The sequence below is a fragment of the Lycium barbarum genome, chromosome 3 (assembly GCF_019175385.1).
Source record: "Lycium barbarum isolate Lr01 chromosome 3, ASM1917538v2, whole genome shotgun sequence".
Classification (NCBI taxonomy): domain Eukaryota; kingdom Viridiplantae; phylum Streptophyta; class Magnoliopsida; order Solanales; family Solanaceae; genus Lycium; species Lycium barbarum.
The window spans coordinates 127,167,479-127,193,990 of NC_083339.1; the positions used below are offsets into that span (position 1 = coordinate 127,167,479).

Genomic DNA, 26,512 nt, shown 5'->3' on the forward strand with positions numbered 1-26,512 from the left:
TTACAAAATTCTGCCTTGCGATTTGTTTTTTTACTGAGCTGGGGTTCGAACCCACAACGTTGGAGTATTAAGCGAAGGGCAAAACTTAAAGACCACCAATTTGAAGGCTAAAATTAAAGACCACCCCAAATGAGGACATTCCGCGCAAAAAAATGAACAAGAAAATAGGGCCGAAAAGTTAGTGCCAGCCGAATGGCTAGGTATGTTTCCCCTTTTTTTTCCTAGTTGAACTATACGGATAATTTGCAAAAATAGCATCATGAATGCCCAATGTTTAAATGCTGTAGTCATTTAAGAAATTTGTATAAAAAGGATCTCGGCATACCATTCAGAAGAGTGAAAAATCACGCTTCGACAAGTTACAATATAAGAATCATAATTTTAGCACAGTCTTCATCCTCCTATCTTACTAGATTGTTCGCAAGTCATACTAAATTAATAGAACTTGTACGTGCTAAATTGTTTTCAAGCCTAGCAAAATTGACAGAACTTATATGTTCAATTATTCACAAGTTATGACGGGTGCATTATAACTTGCACAATCTTTATTCTCCTATCTTGTTAAAAGGTTCACAATTGTCTTTTCTAATCGTCAGAACTTGCTAGTGCTCATGTATTATTCATTGTTCACAAATCATGACGAACACATGTAACTTTAGTATAACTTCATTATCCGATCTTATTAAACTATTTACTAGTCTTTTCATATTAGCTGGCAAGACAGGCTTGTATTGTAGCACACCGGTCATTTCTTACACAAATTCCTTAAATGAAGACAAATCCTAAACAATGACCCACGAAATGGCATATTTGTGCTACTTCTCACAACTATACCTCAGCTCATACTCGAGCCCACACTTCTTGCGTGATGATATACAAGTTCATGTCCTCGGCCTGAGATATACTAGCAATTAGCCAATTAGCAATGTGTCATTGACTCTGGACTATTGAAAAACATTATAGTGATGGCGTATAAAATCACGTGGTAACCAATGAGATACTGCTTTGCGGATTAGTGGGATTGTTTGGAGAAAAAAACAAGATGTTTTATTTTTAAACTGTAACGTTTGCAAGTTGAATATATTGAAATAAATTTTAAAATTTTCTAACCAAAAACTATAAGAGGGGGTTATGTCTACTATCCACAAAGTTGATCGACGATGTGAAGGAGAAGAAACAAGGTTTTTTTAGCACTGTCAATGTTGGTCATGTACCAGTCTTGATCCAAAATTTAAAAATTTACGTTATCTAGCATCACAAGTTCTTTATATTTGTAAAATGTATGTAAAATCTCTAGTAATAATATAATATTCTTACATGTGATTTCAGGCCTATCTCATGGCCTTTGGATTCCTCCTATCATAATGATTTTTTATTTACGGATTAACGTATCCCGAGTCGATATAGGACATGACCAAACTATCTCATGTTACCTTCGATATGCACAGCTGCACTTAATGATGAATGCGGTCAATCATATTTTTATCTTGTATAACCACACATTCGTCTTAATAATCGTTTTATTTGTCACTCTTACTATGAATATATTAGACGTTGACTCTCATATAACATTATTGTTGGACGTACAACCGTTCTCTATAATGAACTTTTCGCTTTCAATCATCTTATTTTGATTATACATGTATCATCGTCATTTATCAGAGTGTTATCCTGAAACATTGATCCTAGATATCTGAAACATTTATATTTTGACGTCACAATCTATCCAATCTCATCTCGATTTCACTTTCCTTATGTTAGCTACGACGCATATATTAAGTAGGCGTTTGGCCATAGTTACCAAAAACAAATTCACTTTTTTTTGGAATTTTTGAACTTGGAGTTGGAGTTGTGTTTGGCCATAGTTTTTGAAATTGTAGTTTTTTGTGAAATGTAGTTGTAAAAAAGTGAAAAAAAGTGATTTTTTTTTTTGAAAAACAAGTTTTTTGAGTTTTTGGTATGAAGTTGTATTCGAAATATTTATGGCCAAACGCCCAAAAATAAAAATAAAATCCGAAAAAAAGTGAATAGTTTTTATGGCCAAACAACACCTAAGTTTTATTTCTACTTGTCCTGATGACCTTACTATGTTTACTGCTTCTCCAATCAGATATCTCCATGACAACATTCTCTATACTAACATTTCACTATATCGTCAAATTTTCATGTTATGTTAAGTTATATGTTTTCCATAACAAAATTTAGCTATGACAATAAAAAATATTCGGACAAACTATCCCGTTATAGAAAAGTTTGAATGTATAGTTTAAGTTTTTGATTGTCAAACTCTGTAGTTTCGTCATTAACATAATATAATGTTTCCAAATAGTACCTCATCGTGTATATTGTTGGTTAGTTCATTCATAATTAGGATGTACAAGTGTAGGCTCAATTTTTCATAAGACCAAGTACTTTTGGAGCCCTAATATTGCAAGTCCACTAAGATTTCCCCGCATGTGTGAATATATGTAAATCTATTCTTTTAACGGAAAAGACTCAAATATGTCATCGAACTATAAAAAATAACTCATTTATGTCACTCGTTAATGATTTGACTCATTTATGTCATTGAACTATAGGAAATGACTCATTTATGCCAGCGAGCTATAGGAAATAACTCATTTATGCTACTTATTAATAGTTTGACTCATTTATGTCATTGTCTATTACCAAAATGACTCATCCATGTCATATTTCATTAAAGCTGATTTTACAATACCATATATGACACGTGGTCTCCAATTAGATTATGGTTGTGGGTGGGCAGGGTGTATGGATCGGGTGTTTTTCTTAATTTGATATTTAAAATTGGCCTGGTTTAATTAAACGACGTAGACCTCTAATTGGAGGCCACGTGTCATATCTTGTATTATAAAACCGGCATTAATGAAAAATGGCATGGATGAGTCATTTTGATAATGAGTAATGACATAAATGAGTCAAACTATTGATGAGTGACATAAATGAGTCATTTCCTATAGTTCGATGACATAAATGAGTCATTTCATATAGTTCGATGACATAAATAAGTCAAACTATTGACGAGTGGCATAAATGAGCCATTTTCGATGGCATATTTGAGCCTCTTCCGCTCTTTTAATTTGAAATGAAGAGTAAATGGTTCAAAATAAATAACATCTCCTTTTCTCATTGGTATACTTCATCCATTTACTGTTAAATCCCCTATTATAATCATCATATCACTTGTTCGCAAACCAAACGAACTCTTATATTCATAGTATTCTTTGTCTTTTTATTTATAAAATTCATTTCAATTTATTTGAAATTGAGGTGACTGCATAGAAGTCTAAACAAATCGTTCTATAGGTTCAAATGAAAAGGGCCAACAGGTATCAGTAGAAATCTAAAATTTAATGAGTTAGAATCATACGAACCCCATGCCAATAAACTCCTAAAAATGATTGCTACTACTATACATAAAAGTGCGTAGGACCAATTCGACATCAAGCACACTTTAAACCTAGTTTTACTTAATAAAGGAATCGGTATCTAATTGGTGCCACACAACATGTACAAATAACACAACATAATGTGCGTCGGATACTTATTAAATGCCAACGTAGTTACTCTTAAATAGCAAATTCTAAAAGTAGCAAGCTACCTAGCTTTTAGAACCACTTAATTATTGGAAAATGAACTAAAAAAAGAAAGATGTATGCTAAAGTTAACAATAATAATCAGAGGGGTTTCGGCAGCATCAAAGTATATGCCAGCCCCACGAGCTCATAAGCGTGGAATATACCAATCAGCAAACTAATAAAGTTCCATATAATACCAACAATGATTGTGGTGCAGTGGCTGGTACTACTTCATCCTTAATCAAGGTCTCGAGTTCGAGCCCCTTGGGTACGGAGTCACTATTGTTAGGGAGTGATTTGCACCCCAGTGTGGAACTACCCGGCACGAATCCGGATTAGTCGAGCCCCAATGCGGGTATCCGATACCGGATGGAAAACCAAAAAAAAAAGTTTCATATAATATTTTTAAATTATTGCACTTGCAGCAATTAACACAATTTAGCCGTTGATCATTCTCTTTGAAAACCATTTATTCCCGATCATAATGTATTTTATTTTATTATATTGTATTATATTATTTTTATAAATATAATATTTGAATAGATTATATCATTTTTCGTCATTTCATAATGCTCTGCACTTATCCATTTGAAGAATAAACTTATAATAAAGAAAAGGACACGAGGTAAGCTATTATAGAAAAGTTAGAGTAAATGATGAAATAGATTTATTACAAAATAAGTAAGGGCAAGACGGGAACATAATAACGACGCGATCACACCAAATCTATCGTTATATAAAATGACACTTTCTATCATTACATAACAACAAATTTAACAATACCATACAATAAAATTTAAGTGAAAATCAAAATAAATGTTGCATCTAAAATAACAATGCTATACAATAGAATAGGTAATAACCATCAAAACAAGTTGTACATCGCTACCACCAATAGTTATGACAAGTAGTAACTATCCTTAAGTCCTTAATTAAAAGTCTCGAGTTCGAGCTCTGAAAGTAAAGCCACATTTGATAGATTCTACTTTCAAAGTGAAATTTTTCAAAGTAAATCTGAATTAATCAGATCTCAAAGCATACCCAACACCTAATTAAAAAACAAAAACAAATCAATGGCTAAAAGTTAATTTACGCCCATACTAGTAAAAGATCAATTAATTTTGTAAAATATACTAATTATTATAATTGGACAACAGAAATATGACCCCATAATGTTTGCAGGCCAAGCGAAAGAGAAACTTAAACCAAACCCAAACCCGAAAAAAACCAGTCCCCATCTCAGACCACCCCACCAAACAGGGAACAAGGAATCACAAATCACAAGAGCTAAGCGGAAAAAAAAAAAAGAAAAAAAAATTCAAAATCGAAACGCTTTCCATTTGTTTGGTATTGTGAAGGGAAACATCACTATCCAGCTTGGTGTGAAGTTAAACGTTAATATTTCATGTTTGTTTACCAAGTATTCTGAGTTTTCTTGTTTTATTTCCCTTTTGTGTATGGTGGCTATGGATTCAATTGTGTCATATCCTTCACTTTCGATCTGTGAGTTCGCATTTTCACTCATTTCTTTTTTCTCTTTAGATTTTTGAAATTTCTTGCTGTTTTTAGCTCTTTGTTTTTTATTTTTTTATTATGGTAATTGTTAGTGGGTGCTGCTTTCTAGGGTTTGGAAAAAGTGGAGATCTTTGAATCGGAAGGTGGGAAATCTAGCTAGGGTTTTGGTATTTAGTTGCCAATAAAATATGGAAATCCCTAGAAAATAAGTTCAATTTTTGAGATAGTTATTACCTTTCTCAAAAAAAAAAAAAAAAGGTTCAATTTTTGAGATGATTTATTGGTTAAAGTTTTGATTTTTTTCATTGTGATCCGCAACAAACATTCATTCAGCCTTTACTCTTCTTATACTTGTTTCTACTTAGGCTCAACTTTTGCCTACAGTTTTTGTTTTCCTCTTCAAATTTTGAAATTAATGCTTAGTTTGGACCTTTTGGCATTGCATTTTCTGTTAATTGCTCTTTGTTTCTTTTGTTTTTCAGGTATGGTGGATTATTCATTATAGTAGTAGATTAAAACTCTTAGTTCACCGTTAATATAAATGGCGAACCCGGCGTCAGTAGATGTAATACTGGAATTTTTACGGAAAAATAAATTTACAAGGGCCGAGGCCGCTTTGCGGGGGGAGCTGAATAATCATCCTGATCTGAATGGCGTTCTTCAGAAGCTTACTATTGAGGATAAAGAGTTGAGTCAACCGACAGGAGCAGGTAGGGGTATAGCAACGACAGAGACTCCGGGGACCACTTTTCGGAATAGTGAGGATGTTTACAAGGAGACAAGTTCAAGGAGCAGCGGTGAAATATCAAAGGAGCTTATTATTAAGGAGATAGAATGTGGTACCGGGAGAAACGGCTCAGACTGCAACTGGAAAAATGTCCAGGAGCAGAAGAAAGTTAATGAATCTGTTGGGACAAGTGACAAAAACTTCAGTTTTGCCAACAGTTCGGAGGATACTGTTGATCTGTATTCGTGGAAATACACTCCTGGTAACGGTCCGGTTACTTATCAGCATGACGGTGGAGCTACTGGTACCATTGACCTCTTAAGTTTGGTGAACTCTGGGAAATCGAAGTTAAATTCTTCTGAGGTCTTTGATAGTGGTAAGGCACATGCAAAATGCGAGGAAGATGTCAGTTTTTCTGGTGAAAAGAGAACTTCTTGGCCTGGAAGTACTAGCAAAGACACTGTAGAAACAAAGCATGATAGTGGTCGAAATATTGAGCTCAAGGAGGTTGATCAACAAATTAAGCTAAGTGGGGCATGCTCCAAAGATGTAGTAATTAATAACCCTTGGTCTAAAAGTGATGAATTCATACACCCTTCATCTGAGCCTTGGAGAGACTGTACAGTTAAAACTGTTTTCCCGTTTTCCAAAGGAGATGTCTCGACAAGTTATGATCATGACATTGGTAGTACTGACAGGAAAGAAGGAAAACGAAAAACAGAGGTTAGTGATGTTAGGGCAGCAATAAAAGAACAAGTGGATGAGGTGGGAAGAGCTCTGTATCTTGGGAAGACACACGGAAGTGAACCAAAAGACTTCAGCGGCCTAGGCTTTTCATTTGTTTCTGAAAGCCAGAAAGAAGGATTCCCTAGGTTGCCACCTGTTAGATTGAAGTCAGAAGAGAAGTCCTTCAGTATCCCTTGGGAGGAAAAGTTTGAACGAGATGGACCCGCCTCAAAGATTACTAATGCTGACAATTATTTCATAGGTTCATTTCTTGATGTTCCTATTGGACAAGATCTTACCAGTTCAGGTTTGCTTCTTTAATTGAACAACTTTAAGCTTGTAGTTTTAAAGGAAAATAAATCTTGCCTGTTGCATTCAGTCCACTTTAACCTCCACGTTACCCTGTTCTGGAGCATGTTGGCTTCTGTAATTGATTTGTATACAGTCCCGTTGGCATTATTTTCCCAAATGTGGCGGTTCTCATTAGCTTTGCTGAAATCATAGCTTGTCAGAGTCTTGGGATAAATGAATAAAATGGAAATCAATATATTTAATATAGAAGAGATGACAGATGGCACCTGAATTTCTTGGACTGGAAATTTATAATCTCAGAAATCATGTGAAGTAATAAAAATATGGCTACAAGAACTATCAAAGAAAAAGAAAATGCAGTTTAGAGGGGTAAACTTTGCATAACAAGTGGTCAATCTAGATATATTTGATAGCTGATCACTGTCTCTAACCAGTGTATTCTAGGATTGTACACAAGATAAATGTTACTATGTTCCTGGGATGCTTACTTATTCTCCTATTATACCAGAGTATCCTATGATTTTTTTTTGAGACTTGTAACAGTTAATCTATATATCCACAGGTGTACTACATCAAAATATGTAGTCCCCCTCCAAAAGGTTACATTTCCAGCATTGATCTCTACAGTTGTCTATTCTTACAAGAGATCTAACACATTAAAAATATCTTCTGTCTGATCTAGAATTTCCTGTTTACACCAAAAATAAAAAAGAGCTAGGCAGTTCATCTTTAACTTCTGTAAATTATTCTGCTTGTTCTCAAAACATCTCTGGTTCCTCTCTTTCCAAACAGTCCACCATATACATGATGGGACAATCTTCCATCTCTCCTCTTTTCTTGTTACATTCCCATCCCTGTTCCAGCATTTTAACACTCCTTCTATGCTCCCAGGCTTCACCCATCTGATCCTCCTCAGGTTGATAAACATCCTCCATAGCTGGTCTGTCCATTTGCAGTGCAAGAAAAGATGACTGATTGTCTCATTATGATCCCCACACAAAAAACATCTCGAACATAAGTGAAAACCTCTTTTGTTCAAGTTTTCATGAGTCAACACTGCCTCTTTTGCCAACAGCCAGTTAAAACAGTTCACTTTATAAGGTACTTTTGTCTTCCATATCATCTTCCATGGCCATCCTTCTTCTTGAAAACTTGATACATTCAGGTCTTTGTATGCTGAGTTAACAGTAAAAATTCCTTTGCTATCCTTCTTCCATTCCAGAGTATCCCTTTCCCCTGTTAAGTTGATGAATGCTGCCATTGTGGAATTCTGCTACCATCTCCATTTCCCAATCATTCAAGTGTCTTCTCAGATCCAGATCCCACCCTTGTCCAATCCACATCTCAGCAACAGTAGCATGTTGCTTTTGGCTAAGGATGAACAAGACAGGGAATTTCACCTTTAGAGCTGTGTCACCCAACCATATATCATTCCAAAAGGATACCTTTAGACCATTACCAACATTACATCTAATTCTTGCAAGCATTATTTGCCAGTGATTCCTGATTGCCCTCCACACAGTGCATCCATATGGAGTATTAACCATGTTTGTCATCCACTTGTCCTCCAAACCATATTTAGCAGTAATGACTTCCTTCCATAGCATGTTTTCCTCTGTAGCAAATTTCCATAGCCATTTCATCATTAAACTTTGGTTTTGCAATTTCAAATCTTTGATACCCAATTCCCCTGTCTTCTTGCTCACAGTCAGTTCCTCCCACTTGACTAAGTGAAATTTCTTCTTATCTTCATTGCCCTGCCACAGAAAGTTCCTTCTAAGGATATCAATTCTCTTGATTACATTGACAGGTATTGGGAATATGGACATCATATAAGATGGTAAGGCATCTAGCACACTATTGACCATGGTCACTCTTCCCCCAAGAGAAAGATATTGGCTTTTCCAGTTTGTCAGCTTCTTCTCACATTTTTCTAGAACTCCATTCCATATTCCTTTTGACTTGCTCTTGGCTCCCAAAGGCATGCCCAAATATGTAGTTGGAAGCTCCCCTAATTTACCTCCTAATTTCTCTGCCAAGCTCTCCACCTCTGCAATCTCATTAATTGGATAAATGAAGCTTTATCCCAATTAATGTGTAATCCTGAAACTGCTTCAAAGATGATGAAGATAGTTCTTAGGATTAAAATGTTCTCTTCCACTGCTTCACAAAAGACAAGATTATCATCTGCATATTGCAGATGAGTAATCTCCAAGTTTCCTGCACCCACCTGAAATCCCCTTATCCAGCCATTCACCTTAGCTGTCTGAAACATATTGCTCATGCCCTCCATTGCCAGGATAAATAAGAAAGGGGACAAAGGATCACCCTGTCTCAATCCCCTTTGAGAAGGAAAAAAACCACAAGGAGTTCTGTTGACCAAAACTGAGAACTTAACAGAACTAATGCAATGTTTTATCCATTTGATCCATCTAGTTCCAAACCCCATTCTCTCCAACATATTGATTAGAAAGCTCCAGTTCAGATGATCATATGCTTTTTGAATGTCTAGCTTGCATAGAATACCAGGTTTCTTACTCCTCTGTCTAGACTCCACACACTCATTAGCTATAAGAACTGCATCCATGATCTGTCTTCCTTTAATAAATGCCATTTGTTGCTTGTCCACCAGTTTATGTATTACCTTTTTCAACCTCTCTGCCAGTAGTTTAGCAATGATCTTATAGACTCCCCCAATCAAACTAATAGGCCTGAAATCATTGAGCTCTATAGCTCTATCTTTCTTTGGAATCAAAGCCACAAAAGTGGCATTCAAACTTTTTTCAAAATAACCTTCAAAGTAAAAGTTCTGTATAGCAGCTACAAGCTCTATCCCTATGATATCCCAACACTGATTGAAAAAGCCATAGAGTATCCATCGGGGCCTGGAGCTTTGTCCCCTGCACATGCCCTGATGGAGTCCAATATCTCTTGAGGTTCAAAAGGGGCCATAAGAGTTGCATTATCTTCAGCATCCAATCTAGGAGAATTCCTCATCTCAAATTGTGGTCTCCAATTTTCTGTCTCTGAATACAGCTTCTCATAATATGACACAATTTCTTCCTTCACTTCTCCAGGATCCTCCAGAATTTCTCCATTTACTCTTAACTTGTCTATAGTGTTTGCCCTTCTGTGTGCATTTGCTGTTCTGTGAAAGAAACTTGTGTTTCTTTCTCTCTCTTTCAACCAAGTTGCCCTTGATCTCTGTCTCCAAGCAATCTCTTCATGCCTAGCAATGTCTTCAAATTCCATGGTCAGGGCCAGTCTAGAAGTTATCTCCTCCTCTTTTAGGATTCTATGATCTTGTATCTCCTCCAGTTCAGCAAGCTGAGCCAATATCACTTGTTTCTGCATTCCCAAATTCCCTTGTGCTGTTTTGCTCCACTCTTTCAATTTTCCTTTTAAAGCTTTCAACTTTGCTACCAGTATAAAATCTAGCTTTCCACTGTAATTGAAAGATTCCCACCATGTCTTCACTCTCTCATTAAAACCCTCTGTCTTTAGCCACCAATTCTCAAATTTAAAATAAGAATTGGTTTTCTCCCATTCTCCACTTTGAAGTAACAAAGGTGAATGGTCAGATGTCACCCTATGTAATATGGACTGCCTGATGTTCCTAAAGCTAGCATCCCATTCTTCTGATATCAGGAATCTATCAATTCTTGCTGCAATATTGTGTCTGTCTCCTTTCTTCCAAGTAAACTTCCCTCCTGTCAGGGACAAGTCCACCATTTCCATGTCTTCAATGAAATCAGAAAAATCAGTCATTGCTTTGTTGATTCTTCTGCAATTCTTCTTTTCAGATGGATATCTAACTGTGTTAAAGTCACCACAAAGGACCCAGGGCCCTGGAATAAGACTCCTTGCTGCACCTATTTCCCCCCAAGTTTCCTCCCTTTCCATTCTATCATTTGGTGCATAAACTCCAGTCATGTTCCAACTGAAATCTTGACTTCTTCCAGTGAAACTACAAGAAACAGAGTACATGCCCTCACTACTGATCACCCCTTCCCAATCCCTTTTGTCCCACATAATTACTATCCCCCCTCTTGTCCCACTAGCTTCTAATTGAACATAATTGACCCACCTGCTCCCCCAAACTTCTCTCACTATATCAGTGATATCCCCTTCCACTTTTGTTTCCTGGAAACACACCACATCTGCTTTCCAGGTGAGTAAAATATTTTTTATCATACTCCTTTTTTTACTACAGTTCAGACCCCTAACATTCCAGGACACTATACTCAACTTCATTGATCTTTTATTGCTAGATATCCCCCTACTTCTAGTACCATTACTCATGAATTTAGTATCTAATTCTAGCCCCTTCAATTCATTCATCCCCTTCCTTTTGGTGATTGATTGTTCCCCCATATTCTCCTGCTTGTTGCTATCTATCTTCATGAATAACTCTTTGGCTTTCTCTTCACACCTTTTAAAGCTAGCACCAAACTCTGTGCTAAGTCTGATTATATGTTGTTGAATCCATTCTGGAGTTATTGATGCTGGAATGGTTGCTTCTTCTGGTAATTGAATTTTCAGAGGGGTAACATCTTCATTTATCTCTTCTGTATCTAGTTCTTGCATTTGTATTTGTAGATGTAGGCCCTTGTCTTCTTTTTCTGTTTCTGCTGGTTCCTCTTCTTCAGATGAATTTCCCATGAACTGTTCAATTTGATTATGTTGAGTCTCCTTTTCTCCATCACTGTTCCCCAGTGGTTCAAACATTTTCTGGGTTATTAGTCTTGACAAGTTAGCTTGTATTTCTATACTAACCATGTCATCTAAATGGGCTTCAGAAATTGACTTATGAATTACTACAGCAAAAGGGTCAAAAATTCGGCCCAATTGCTCTATTCTATTAACTGGGCCCAAATGCTCTATTCTTTTAATTGAGCCCGCAACTGCCTCCATTGGCCCTTTCCCTCTTGTTTCCAGCCCACTTGTCCAATTCAAATTTTTCCCTTTTCCCGAGGTCCCCACATGGGTTCCCCTAATTTCTGCTGACTTCTGACAAGACCCTAGTCCTTTATTAACCATTGGACAAAAGGTTTCTTCCTCTCTCCTCCTTTCCTTTGCTCTGACTTCCACCGGAACTTCACACCATATCGGAATAGTGTAGGTATATTCTTCATTGGACACTTCCACCTCTCTCGGAATCTGCTTCCCATTTCCTGCCACTTTGATTCGAGCCCAGTGAAGATGGTTCTTGAGTGAAGTCTCCTCCTCTGTTTCTAAAAACCCTCCGCATTGATCTCCAATTTGTTTGAAGATTTCTTGTGACCATAGGCATAATGGAAACCCTAGCAGTCTGATCCACACCCAATCCCTTTTAATTTCTGCAGGCCAGCAACCTGTAGTTGGTTTCCACCATTCAAGTGCCAACTGCATCTTCTTGCAGGTCCATTCTCCGGTCATGATGTGCTCTGCTTCTTTCCTTGATGGGAGCTCAAAGAGAAAATAGCCATCATTCATGGCATGGACATTTATACCAAAAGCAGTCTTCCAAGTGTTGCATGCCCATCTTCTTACATCATTTAGAGTGGCTATCTCCTGTGTTGGGCTCTGAAACTTCCCAACTACACATCTGCTCAGCAAGTCTATCTCAGAGATTGAAGTCCCCCCTGAGATTTTTATATTGTCCTTCGTGCTCTGAACTTGTGCCTTTTTCGTGGCCTCCGTCACCCATCTATTGCTGCTGCAGGCCTCTTTGAAGGTTTTATCCAGCTGTTTAGTTGTAGGTTCCTGCGGCTTCTGTGTTTGTTCTGGTTCATATGTAAACTTTGCAATTTTGTGAGCTATATTCCCCCATCCTCCATTGAATGTAGTCTCCGGTGTAATAATGACAGATTTGCTCTGTCCTTGTAATGCTATGAAACTGATGTATCTGCCACTCTCATTGTGTTTTAGAGTGCAGAAAAATTCTGAGAAGTGATCCTTCAAATTCCATCTGCTAACCACCTTCCCCTGTAATTTGGATGCTTCAATAAATACTGCTACTATCCACTTTAAAACTTTAATGCTAACTTTGACTCGTCTCATTAAATTCCTGCTGCGTTCGACCCATTCGTACCAAGATTCTGCACCAGATTTGCATTTAGTAATATCATAGGACTTAAAACCGGCATTGTAGAATATACTATTTTCCTCTAGAGAAAAGGATCCGGCCATAGTAGCCTGAAAGGACCCCTGAAATGGAAACTAAAACTGAAATTAGACTACTGACTCAGAGACCTCGAAAGTCGTGTCCTATGATTGCTGTGTGAGAAGGGGGCTTTTGGTGAAATGCAGCCTGCTTGGGGATTTCATAAGGATATTATGCTACAAGATAATTCTTGCTTAAACTCGGATTTTTTGCTCCTGATCTGGTGGAGTGGAAAATGCTCAAAATATTTGCGAACTGGTGTGTGTTTTCTTGAGACATTCTAAGGCCCCGTTTGTCCATAGATACCAAAAAAAAATTCACTTTGTTTTTGAAATTTTGGAGTTGGAGTTGGCCATAGTTTTTGAAATTGTAGTTTTTGGTGAAATGTAGTTGTAAAAAAGTGAAAAAATTTTGAAGAACAAGTTTTTTGAGTTTTTGGTATTCCGGAATACAACTTCAAGTTGTATTCGGAATTCTCATGGCCAAATGCTAATTCCGGAAAAAAGTGAAAAAAATTTCCGGAATAAAGTGAATAATTCTTGTGGCCAAATGGGGGCTAAGTATGGATCAAGGTTTATCGGATCAACAAAGAATTGTGGATCGTCTCGTCCATAGAAAATAATTTTATACAAGGAGAAATCTTCTCCGGAGTCACAAAATGCTATTCAGTATTAAGGAAATCTTGGACCATGAGCTCATACTCTTTGCGTGTCTTCAACTTTCTCTTTTCTGTGGCATAATTTCTTTCTTACAATTGTATCAATTTTACTATGGTTTTCCTTGTTGAACAACGCAATCAGATCGGCTCCCTACTATTATTACCTCCACGGACATGACATTTTGAACTTTTGATTTTTTTACCATTATGAATGTACAACTCTGCGTGGTCTTATAGTTCATATAGTACACTTGATAAAAAGATGTTAGATTCAAGATTTCTGCTGGTTATGCATTGTATGTGTAGTCCTAAATCCTGTTCTTTTATGGCTTTCCTCAAATAAAAACAATATAGAGGGAGCTTCTAGATATGACTTGTTCAATGTGCATAGACCATTGGTTGTCACTCTTATCATATTTCGGTTTAGGTAGTTTCTGGAATTGTCTTGACCTTATGATTCATCAAATCATTATCATTGTCTTTAGTGCTTCTTGTACTTGTGTGTGTGTGTGTGTGTGTGTGTATACATATACTTTTCAAGGCTTGTGCAGTAATCATCATTGCTTTTACTGAATGCAGGTGGAAAAAGGCCTGCAGGAGGTAGTTGGCTGTCTGTAAGTCAAGGCATTGCTGAGGACACTTCTGATCTGGTTTCCGGTTTTGCAACAATTGGTGATGGACTGAGTGAATCTATTGATTACCCCAATGAATATTGGGACTCCGATGAGTATGATGACGATGATGATGTCGGCTACACAAGACAACCTATTGAAGATGAGGCGTGGTTTTTAGCTCATGAAATTGATTATCCCAGTGATAATGAGAAGGGAACAGGGCATGGGAGTGTTCCAGATCCTCAAAGAGGGCAAAGCCGAGAAGAAGATGATGAGCAGTCTTTTGCAGAAGAAGATTCCTGCTTCTCAGGTGAGCGATATTTCCAATCAAAAAATGTTGATCCAGTTAGGCCTGCAGATGATCACATAGGGTTGTCAGTATCTGAAATGTACAGGAGAACTGATGAGAGTGAGTTGATTGCCCAATATGATGGACAGTTAATGGATGAAGAAGAACTAAATTTGATACGTGCAGAGCCAGTTTGGCGGGGCTTTGTTACTCAAACAAATGAACTCATGTTGGGGGATGTTAAAGTTCTGAATGAGTGTGGAAGGCCTCGGCAGGATGATACTTGCATGGACGATGATCAGCACGGTTCAGTTCGGTCTATTGGTGTGGGGATTAACAGTGACACTGCTGATTTTGGAAGCGAAGTGCGTGAAAGTTTGGTTGGAGGGAGTAGTGAGGGGGACATAGAGTACTTCCATGATCATGATACCAGTATTGGTGGGTCCAGGCACCTACCACCCATTTCAAATAAGCCTTATTCAGAGAAATCAAAGAGAGAAAAGAAAGCAGCTAAACATAGTTCTGACAAGTTTGTTACTGGGGCTGACAAAGGAAGTTTTGTGCAGAAAAGGAATCACTTGGATGGAGGATTCTCATTTCCCCCTCCTAGAGATGGAGAGTTAGTTCAAACAAGCTCGAGTAAGTCTTTATGGTCAAACAAGTGCAACACTGTTGTCAGTGATGAAGCTGATGATTCTATGGCAAATGATGACATGCTTGCTCCATGGAGGCGCAAAAGCAGCGAGTCTTCACCTGTCAAGAGCTCAAGAGATGAAAGCCATGCAAATGTCGCAGGATCAGAAAATTCTAGCCCTTCTTCTCTTTCAAACTATGGCTATGCTGAACGGGAGCATGTGAAGAAAGAAGAGGAGACAAAACTAGCCAGTGCAAGAGAAGAAGATGTAGGGGCGTCACTGGAGGATGAAGAAGCAACAGCAGTGCAGGAGCAAGTAAGGCAGATCAAGGCACAGGAGGAGGAATTTGAAACCTTTGATCTTAAGATTGTGCATAGGAAAAACAGGCATGTTCAATCTTCTATTGGCTATTATGAATCAGAGCGGACATAATTCACTTTAGCTGATTTTAATACATTTTCTTTGCGATTGTCCTAGTCAGAGGAAACAGCTAATTATTTTCTACGTGAATCTTCATTTTTCAATATGCGTAACTGGCTTTTTATCTAACTAATAAAAACAAAATATGCTGGTTTTCTATCTATAAACTTACATTTTAATAAGGCAGATACAGTTAACTGTATACTTTTGAAACAAGCACAGTGTGGCTGAATTGAAGATGTACCAAGTAAATGGAAAACTTGTCCACAGCTAGAGGGATAGTTTCTACCTACAAATCTTTTTTTTTTTTTTGAGAAAGTTTCTACCTACAAATCTTGAGCTCTATGTATAGAACAAAGAACAGTTGAGGAACCATTCGCTTGATTTTGTGGACATCTGAGCTAAGCACCATTGCTGAAGCAGTGGAATCAACCCCTAGGGTGAATGCAGGCATGATATCTAAGGTCACTAGCTGGGACTTTTCTTTTGAAATAGGCAACTGGTCCTTCAGGGGAAGGTGTACCCATGGTTACATTTTCCCTTTTGATAGTTGAAATTCTGGTTGGACCTTGTTTATGCAAAATCAGTGCACATGAATTTTATATATCTTTATTTATATGAATCAAACTTATTGATAAGCAGAAGAACAAAGAAGTAAATTTAACATCATATATTGCTCTGGAGATGTAGTTTATGTGTATGTGTGTGTGTGTGCATATATCTATGTATTCATGTATTCTTCTTTGAAGGAAGACAGCTTAATTTAGAGCTTAGACTGGAGCTTAACTTATATATGCCCTAGTTTTAATGTTTAGACTTGACATATTTTGTTAATTGGATTTATCTTTTGGATCAGAACTGGCTTTGAGGAGGACAAGAATTTCCATGTTGTTTTAAATTCAGTTTTAGCTGGGCGATATCAAGTTACTGAGTATCTTGGATCTGCTGCATTTAGCAAAGCTATCCAAGCTCACGACCTTCACACTGGCATGGATGTTTGTGTGAAGATCATAAAGAACAACAAAGATTTCTTTGACCAGAGCCTTGATGAAATAAAGCTTCTCAAGTATGTCAACAAGCATGATCCCGCTGACAAGTACCATTTACTTCGGTTGTATGATTACTTCTATTATCGAGTAAGTGAAAATTCTTAGTTTTTTTTTTTTCATTAAAGTAATACTTCATTCCCTATTATCGGAATTCCTTCTAAATGCTAAGTTCCATCAACTCTGTGGTCGATGCTGTGCCACTGTCTTATCTGTTGTGAAAGCAAAAACATATAACTAAGGAAACTCCTTATGTACATTTTGAATGATATGCTGAAGAAACTTTTGGACTGTGAATGCTATTCACCACTGATCCTTGTGTTTGTTATCAGGAGCATTTGTTAATTGTATGCGAACTCCTTAAGGCAAATCTTTATGAGTTCCATAAATTTAATAGAGAATCTGGAGGAGAAGTCTACTTTACCATGCCAAGACTGCAGGTTTGTTGCATGGCTATATCCATAAAGATTTTATGTCATCAGCGATGCTTCTCTTCTGACTTCTATATGAATATCTTATGCAGTCAATCACTATTCAGTGTTTGGAGGCTCTTCAGTTTTTGCATCGGCTTGGGCTTATACATTGTGACTTGAAGCCTGAGAACATATTGGTGAAAAGCTACAGTAGATGTGAAGTGAAGGTGATTGATCTGGGAAGCAGTTGTTTTGAAACAGATCATCTTTGTTCTTATGTCCAATCCAGATCCTACCGTGCGCCTGAAGTTATTTTGGGACTTCCGTATGATAAAAAGATCGATGTCTGGTCACTTGGCTGCATCCTAGCAGAACTTTGCACCGGAAATGTAGGTTCTTTTTTATGCATTTTGTGATTATTACCTCTTTATAACTAGTGAAAGTATGATTCTGATGTTAGGGATCTTTCGCCTGTCATACCAGGCACTATGGTAGTTCCTAAAGTATTTAATCCCTTTTTATTTTTATCTCTTTCCCTTTCCTTGCATTTTTTCAAGAGACTGGAGAGTTGATTTCTGAGAATTGGGATACATTACGGTGTCATGGTGTTAGAATTGGCAGCCAAACTTTTGGAAGCCTCAATATCCTCTGTCGTGTAATCCTAGTGTCTAAGAACGTTTCTGGTGGCGTGAAAAGACCCTTTTTTCTAATTTATTTTGTCAAATTCCATTTTAAAGAAAAAATCAGTATCCATCTCTATGTTTTACTACACCAGTTGTACATGCTATGCATGTACTATAGCTTTAAAAATTGACATCGTTTTGCCTGCTGGGTGACATTCTTTTAAGTGGAATTGGATGAAGCAAACCTATTAAAGTGGCATGGTTAGTGCTAATTACATGGAGACAACTCATTTGTCACGATTCACGAACTTATATTTCATACAAGTATATATTCTCTGGTAGACTTGGAATATTGGTGACAATTAGAAAATTTGCATATAGTTTGACAGGCAGGAATAGTTAGTCAAATAACCTTAGTTTTATGATACTACAGTGCTGTTGACACATGGCAGTGTGCTGAGAGCCAATCCTTGTTGAGGACTAATATGCACTATCCAGTTGACAAAACACAAGTAAAGGCAAAGCAAAAAGCTAATGACCAATAGTTAACTGACAGTTCATTCATCCTTCTTCAATATGTTTTCGGAAATGAAGCTTTCAATCTTCAAGTGTGCTTGTTATGAATGCTTGTTTGATTTGATGCTCATACAATGCATACAGGTTACTTATCCAAAAAAAAAAAACCATACAGGTTACTTTATTGTAATGTTCTGATTCCAATATTGCTCAAGTGTGAATTGAAGACTTCCTTTTCATGTGCAGGTACTTTTTCAAAATGACTCTCCTGCCACATTACTCGCTAGGGTGATCGGTATTATAGGTCCCATTGACCAAGAGTTGCTCGTCAAAGGACGAGATACTTATAAGTATTTCACCAAAAATCACATGCTGTATGAACGAAATCAGGTAAATTTCCTCTCTTTTTTTTTTTTTTTTTTTGGTGTGTGTGTGTGGTGGTGGTGGTGGGGGGGGGGGGGGGGGGGGAGTTGCGCTTCTGCTATTTACTATGTCTTGTATCCTCTCTGACAACTCGGCTTCACAAGATCAATACTTTTTGTTTTCTTTGAGGCAAATTTTTTCTCTTGCCACAAGTTGACTTGATGATAAGATAGATAAAATCAGGGACAATATATATTAATCTCTCAGAGAGGCGATTGTTTCTCAGATTCTTTATTCTCTTAATGAGTCGGTGAATTGTGAAATTATACAAAAGACTCCCATTATTAGAGGGCACCACTTATGTGTTCTCTGTTGTTGACTTGCTCTGAATGTTAATGTTGCTCTATCTGTCTGCTGCTCGCTAATATCCATTCTTGATTATGTATTGCATTCATATTTTTTTTTCAGGAAACAAACAGATTGGAATACTTGATACCCAAAAAGACATCCTTGAGGCATCGGTTGCCAATGGGGGATCAAGGATTCATTGATTTTGTGGCCCATCTCCTTGAAGTAAACCCAAAGAAGCGTCCATCTGCCTCGGACGCTTTAAAGCATCCGTGGCTGTCATATCCATACGAGCCAATATCATCTTGAGTTTTTTTTAAAAAAAATATCATCTTGAGTTGTGTGAGATTTCTTTGGCATTTTAACCTGCTGAAGTTCTGCAATTGCTCCAATTTGGATGCTCCAGTGATGACATGGGAAGGATATCTTCAAGGTGGTTGGCATTTCCTTCCATATCACTGAGCTGTATTTCTATTTTAACCCCACTGAGAATGTAGTCTTGCAAATGTTATGTAACATTAGGGTTCTGTCTTGTTTGATGGAAGGGGATGCATGCTGGTTTGTACATGATGTGTGTTGATTCTTTTAGGTGATAGTGATAGCTTGTGAAATAGCTGTTTATCCAATTTTGATTGCCTTCCCTCAGTTGCAGCAATGTATCAAAATGAAGGAAGATCAGAAACATATATATTCATATCTGACATTTTCATCGATGGTCATAATGCAAAATTCCACTTGATGAAATCTTTTCGCGAGTTCTCTAGTCCAATGACCCCCCGGCCCCCCACCCCCCCTCCTCTGCAGTAGCGCGCTATGTCACTGCGTCTGTAACTTGTGCTAAGAATGGTAATATTTGATCATCTCTCACGAGCCATTACTCTCTTTGAAAAGATCCATTACACAAGGCAAGTCTACAGTGGTGACATGAGTTGCAACCAAGAATTTCTGTCCACGAGTTTTTATTAATTCTTGATAACCTTTTCTTTTGTTCGGGCCAACATTTCAAAGGGCTGAAATTTATGTTGCAGTTGCTTCAATAAAAATGAAACACAAGTTAACAAGTTAATAATTTGCTATCGAGTTAAATCTTGACGAAGTTCACACGCTTACTGAACAAGAAGTAATGCATATTTATCTGATAGATGTTTCTTGAAAGTTTGCTAAGAATAATCTTTAATAAGTACGACTACTGTATTAAAAAGTTTAAGGCAAGCAAATGTGTATCTATCGCTTTGAACTCAAATAGACATTGTTAGACACGTTACCAGCATAATAATACTGAAAAAGTCGAGGTCCAAGCGAAATTAGATAACATTGATTGAAGAGGAGAAAAGATGGAACTATACTTCCGTCATTTGCCAAAAAAAAAAAAAATTGCGACAAGGAAATATTGCCTTTTACGATTTGAATAGAAGAAAGTAATTATATAATCTTTTTTTGGTGCGCTATTTGCAGATATTATATGCATAAAATAAAGATTTCTTTTAAGAAAGATATAAAACTAAAAATATATTTGTAAACACTTACAGAATCAGTTGACTCACATAAAGTGCGGGTTAATATTTAGGGAAAATTATAGTCAAATATCATTCGGCCATCTAAAAAAAAAAGCAGCTTGGTGCACAAAGCACTCCGTGTTAGTAGGGTTCAGGGAGGGCCGCACTCAAGCATTCGGCCATCTAGTTTATAAAATATGTACTTAGTGTATAGGTAGTTTATGATTGATAGTACTTCCTTCGTCCCAATTTAAGTGTCTTAGTTTGACTGGGCAAGGAGTTTAAGAAATAAAAGGAGGCTTTTGAATCATATGGTCTTAAATAAAAGATATGTGGAGTCTTTTAAATCTTGTGGTCTTAAATTTCCCTTGGAATTGGAAAACTTACTAAATATAGAAAGATACACTACACCTAAATTGGAACAAAGGGAGTACTAAAAATACATTACCATATATATATGTGTATATATATATATATATACATACGAAGTGTATACTTCGGCCATATTTGACAAATTAGTTGGCCGATGGGTATCCCTAATATTCACCGTCATTCCTCCCGGGACATCCTTCTTATAGGGGTTTATTTGTACACTAGCAATACATGCCCGTGCGATGCACGGGCCGAACATGTCTATTCACTTTAATTAACCAGTCTTTAATGTTTGTATTTGGAAAATAACTTTTAAAAACATTCTAATTGTTATTATATATAGCAAGCTATACAAAATGTATTTTGTGTACCATCACTTTAGGTATAATTAAAAAATAGAGTTTAAAATTTTAAAACATATGATGGAATTAAGTCTTTGAGACGGAAAGAATCGGACTTTTTTCTCATTGTCATGACAATGAAAGTTGTTCATCGATATGAAAAAGAAAATTAGTAAGAATATGAGGGAAATTTAATATTTTGAAACATGGAGTTTAAAATTTAAGAACATACGATGGAATTAAGTCTTTGAGATGGGAAGAGTCGGACTTTTGTCTCATTGTCATAACAATGAAATTTGTTCATCGATTTGAAAAAGAAAATTAGTAAGAATATGAGGGAAAATTAATATTTTGATTCTAGATTTTTTCTTTTAAATTCTTTAATATCTTATATGTATACCGACATATTGATATTCATTTCAATTAATTAACTGTTCAGATCTAAACATACGAACCATTGTTGTATATATTGGATTTTTTAAAAGCAAAACTAATAAAGTATTTTTATTAAATTAATTAAAAAATATATTATAATTTTTTATATTAACAATTATAGATAAAAAGAATTGTTACAAAGAAATCAAAAGTAGAAAGATATAATAATCAGGGAATGCAAAGGAGAGTAAAATAAGTAAAGTATTGATAAAGAAGGAAAACAGGAATAAAAGTCACTCCCTCCCTTCACTTTTACTTGTCGACGTTAAAAAAAAAGAATTTTTTGTTCTTCTTATTTTATCCTTCACATTAATTTTTTTTTCAAATCATTTTTTGAGGCTATTGAGACTATACACCAATAAATATGGATATCATGATAAAATATATACTTCATTTATTAATTCTTAAAGAATGTAAAAAGTCAAATGTGGACAAGTGAAAGTGCATGGAGGGAATAAATATGTCCAAGTGGGATAAAAAAGTAATTGATTAAACTGTACAATTTATATAACTTTTGGTACAGATTTTCATTGCTATTGTTCGTCCTCTCTCCAATAAATACATTCTAATCAAAATTGGCTATTTTCAAGAACATTTATTACTACTGGCAAGATGGGAAAGATGTAATTAATTTTATCTTGATTTTGTAAATGAACAAGTTATTTGGACATACATTTTTAGTAATGTGACCAAGTAATATGGAAAAAGAATTTTTTGTTCTTATTATTAATTTTACCCTTCACATTAATTACTCATTTTCAAATCATTTTCGAAGGCTATTGAGACTTACACCAATAAATATTAATATTATAGCAAAATATATACTCCCTCCGTCTCATATTACTTGTCACTTTTCCTTTTGCAAGCCTCTTAAGAAATCATAAATAAAAGATATATTTTACTATCTTACCTCTATCTCTATCCAATAAATACATTCTAATCAAAATTGACTATTTTCAAGAACATTTATTATTAAAGGTAAGATGGGAAAGATTTAATTAATTTTATCTTGGTTTTGTAAATGAACAAGTAATTTGGACATATATATTTTTTAGTAATGTTAAGTACTTCATTTATGAACAAGTAAAAGTGCACGGAGGAAATAAATATGTGTCAGAGAATTAAAATTGAAGTGCATATGTGTATACATGAGGACAGAATAAATAGTCAGTACTATGACATATGTCCACGTGGATAAAAAAGTAGCTGGTTAAGAACAAATAAAAGTGCACGGAGGAAATAAATATGTGTTGGAGAATTAAATTTGGGGTGCATACGTGTATACATGAGGACAGAATAAATATTCAGTACAATGACATATGTCCACGTGGGATAAAAGTACAATTTATATAGCTTAATGTTAAGTACTTCATTTATGAATAAGTAAAAGTGCACGGAGGAAATAAATATATGTCAGAGAATTAAAATTCAAGTGCATATGTGTATACATGAGGAGAGAAGAAATATTCAAAAAGTAATGTTGAGTACTTCATTTACGAACAAATAAAAGTGTACGGAGGAAATAAATATGTGTCGGAGAATTAAATTTGAGGTGCATACATGTATACATGAGGATAGAATAAATATTCAGTACAATGACATATGTCCATGTAGGATAAAAAAGTAGCTGGTTAAGCTGTACAATTTATAGCTTATGGTACAAGCATTCATTACGGGTACATTTTTTAAAGCTTTTGATACAAGCAGGGTAGCTGTGTTCGTACACCCACCGCACCTATATATATTAGAAAAGAAAAGAACATGAACAAGTAAAAGTGTACGGAGAAAATAAATTTGTGTAGGAAAATTAAAATTGAACTGCATACGTCTATACATAAGAAGAGAATAAATATTCAGCAAGAACGTGAAAAGTCAAAAGTGAACAAGTAAAAGTGCACAGAAGAAATAAATGTGTCGGAGAATTAAAATTGAAGTGCATACGTGTATAAATTGTAATGCTTATGGTATAATGCTTATGGTACAACTTTTGTATACATGAGAAGAGAATACATATTCAGTACCATGACATATGTCCATGTGGGATAAATAAGTAATTGATTAAAGTGTACAATTTATGTAACTATTGGTACAAGTATTCATTGCTGTGGTAAAGTGTACAATTTGTAATGCTTATGGTACAACTTTTTAATGTTGTGTTAGTCCTCATATGACACTTATTTCTACTATTAAGAAGAGCCGGTTGGGCTCACTTTCTCATCGTCCGTTCCAATTTAATAAAAAAAAATTGTGAGTTCCATATATATATTAAACAACAACTAATATAAAAAAAAATTGTGGGCCCCATAATTCTAATATATTTATATATCCGTTCCAATTTAATAAAAAAAATTGTGGGCCCCATATATATTAAACAACAACTAATATTAAAAAAATAGTGCAAATTAATAATGTCAAAAAAAAAAGTGTACCCCATATTAAAAAATCAAACAATATTCATGTAATTTCCAAAGTATCTCATTAAGTCAATAATGATGGATTCATTGCCACGTGCGTATTCGTAGCAAACACTAATATAATAAAGTTTTAAATACGGAGCACAAACTACAATGTTATATTAATCGTGTTTTGAACATAGTATCGCATATTGACAAAATCAAGCAATATATATATATAAAAGTGAATTCCATATTAAAAAAACAAATAATGTCAAAAAAAAAGTGCAAAAAAACATTGTGGGCCCCATAATTCTAATATATATATATATGCATAAAAATAGTGCAAATTAATAATGTCAAAAAAAAAAAGTGCACCCCGTATTAAAAAATCAAACAATATTTATGTAATTTCCAAAGTATCTCATTAAGTCAATAATGATGGATTCATTGCCACGTGTGTATTCGTAGCAAACACTAATATAATAAAGTTTTAAATACGGAGCACAAACTACAATATTATATTAATCGTGTTTTGAACATAGTATCCCATATTGACAAAATCAAGCAATATATATATATATATATATATATATATATATATATATATATATATATATATATATATAAAGTGAATCCCATATTAAAAAAATAAACAATGTCAAAAAAAAAAATGCAGACTTTGTATTCGTAGCAAACACTAATATAATAAAGTTTTAGAGACGGAGCACAAATTACAATGTTATATCAATCGTGTTTTGAACACAGTATATATATATATATATATTATATGCATAAAAATAATGCAAACTAATAATGTCCAAAAGGGTGGATCCCATACTAAACAACACCAAGCAATATAAAAAATAAAAATATAAAAAACAAGAAACTATATAAAGCATGGGTTTAGACCCATGCTTCGTCGTCCGTTGGAACTCACCATCTCCAAACTCATGGGAAAAAAAAATGAACCCTATATTATCAAAATCAAGAAATATAAAAAAAAAAAAAAAGTGAACCCTATATTAAAAAAAATATAATGTAAAAAAAAAAAAATTGGCTTTGTATTCGTAGCAAACACTAATATAATAAAGTTTTAGATACGGAGCACAAATTACAATATTATATTAATCGTATTTTGAACATAGTATATATATATATATATATATATATTATATGCATAAAAATAGTACAAACTAATAATGTCCAAAAAAAAAAGTGCACCCCATAAAGGTGGACCTCATACTAAACAACATCAAGTAATATAAAAAAAAAAAAAAAGTGCACCCCATAAAGGTGGACCTCATACTAAACAACATCAAGTAATATAAAAAAAAAAAAAAAAGTGGAACCCACCATCTCTAAACTCACTGTAAAAAAAAGTGAATACCATATTAATAAAATCAAGCAATACAAAAAAAAAAAAGTGAACCCCATATTAAAAAAAAATAATGTCAAAAAAAAGTGCAGACTTTGTATTCGTAGTAAACACTAATATACTAAAGTTTTAGATACGAAGTACAAACTACAATATTATATTAATCGTGTTTTGAACATAGTATATATATATATATATATACACATAAAAATAGTGCAAATTAATAATGTCAAAAAAAAAGTGCACTCCATATTAAAAAATCAAATAATATTCATGTAATTTTCAAAGTATCTCATTAAGTCAATAATGATGGATTCATTGCCACGTGCGTATCGATCCATTAGTGGGAGCAAATGAAATTGCTTTTCTTTAAAAAGTTAAGTAGTCAAACCATACAATTTTCTGTCTTTTTTTATATTAGCCTGAGATCTAATCTAGATATTAAACTGTTGTATTTGCTATTCCGCCATATCATTTATTTGTTATGTTCACTAAAAATATACTTAAAATATTTATATTTTAAAATAAGATATAATTTAATTACTTTTTTATTTTTATTCTTACTCTAATAAATGTGAAAAGAGATTAATGTAAAAAAAAAAAAATCAAATGGAGATCAAATAATGAATAAGTTAAATTAGTCAAATTATAATTCTAATCGACGTTTTCTTAAAAAACTATGCAAAAGATAACATGACAAGTAAAATGAGCTAAACCGAGAATATTTACCAAAAATTAAAAAATAGTATTTCTTCGTTTAAATAGAAAATAAATTTCTACTTTGTTTCGTTTTAAACATGTAAAATTAATTTAATAATTTGAATTAGAATTATCCAAATCAAAATTTGATAAAAAATAATAAGTATTTTACACCTTTAAATTAATCGAATTAAAATTGAAAGTATCAACTGATGCTTAAATATTGCTATTATTTTATCTCAAAGAGAGAAAAATAGTTTCCTTTTAAACAAGTCTTCTCTTTTAAAAAATATTAATAAATTTGCTAATTTTGTATTTATACCAAACATTAATATAATAAAATTTTAGATACGAAACACAAATTACAATGTTATATTAATCGTATTTTAAACATAACACTATAATCTAAAGTGTACGCCGTCTATTATATAATAGAAATAGAAATTTTC

At 34.7% G+C, this 26,512-nt stretch overlaps 1 protein-coding gene across 2 annotated transcripts; it reads left to right on the plus strand.

Moving 5' to 3' along the window:
- The first annotated feature begins 4,785 nt into the window (after nt 1-4,785).
- LOC132632359 (uncharacterized) lies at nt 4,786-19,693 on the plus strand. 2 transcript variants are annotated; one of them, XM_060348260.1, is made up of 9 exons: nt 4,786-5,102; nt 5,597-6,874; nt 14,262-14,606; nt 14,676-15,606; nt 16,497-16,776; nt 17,019-17,126; nt 17,210-17,488; nt 18,485-18,628; nt 19,070-19,693. In XM_060348260.1, exons 2-9 carry the CDS (start codon nt 5,656-5,658, stop codon nt 19,256-19,258), a joined length of 3,495 nt encoding a protein of 1,164 aa, XP_060204243.1. In that variant the 5' UTR covers nt 4,786-5,102; nt 5,597-5,655; the 3' UTR covers nt 19,259-19,693. The 2 variants fall into 2 exon arrangements, with proteins under 2 accessions (XP_060204243.1, XP_060204242.1); XM_060348259.1 differs by having other exon boundaries at nt 14,262-15,606.
- Nucleotides 19,694-26,512: the final 6,819 nt, after the last annotated feature.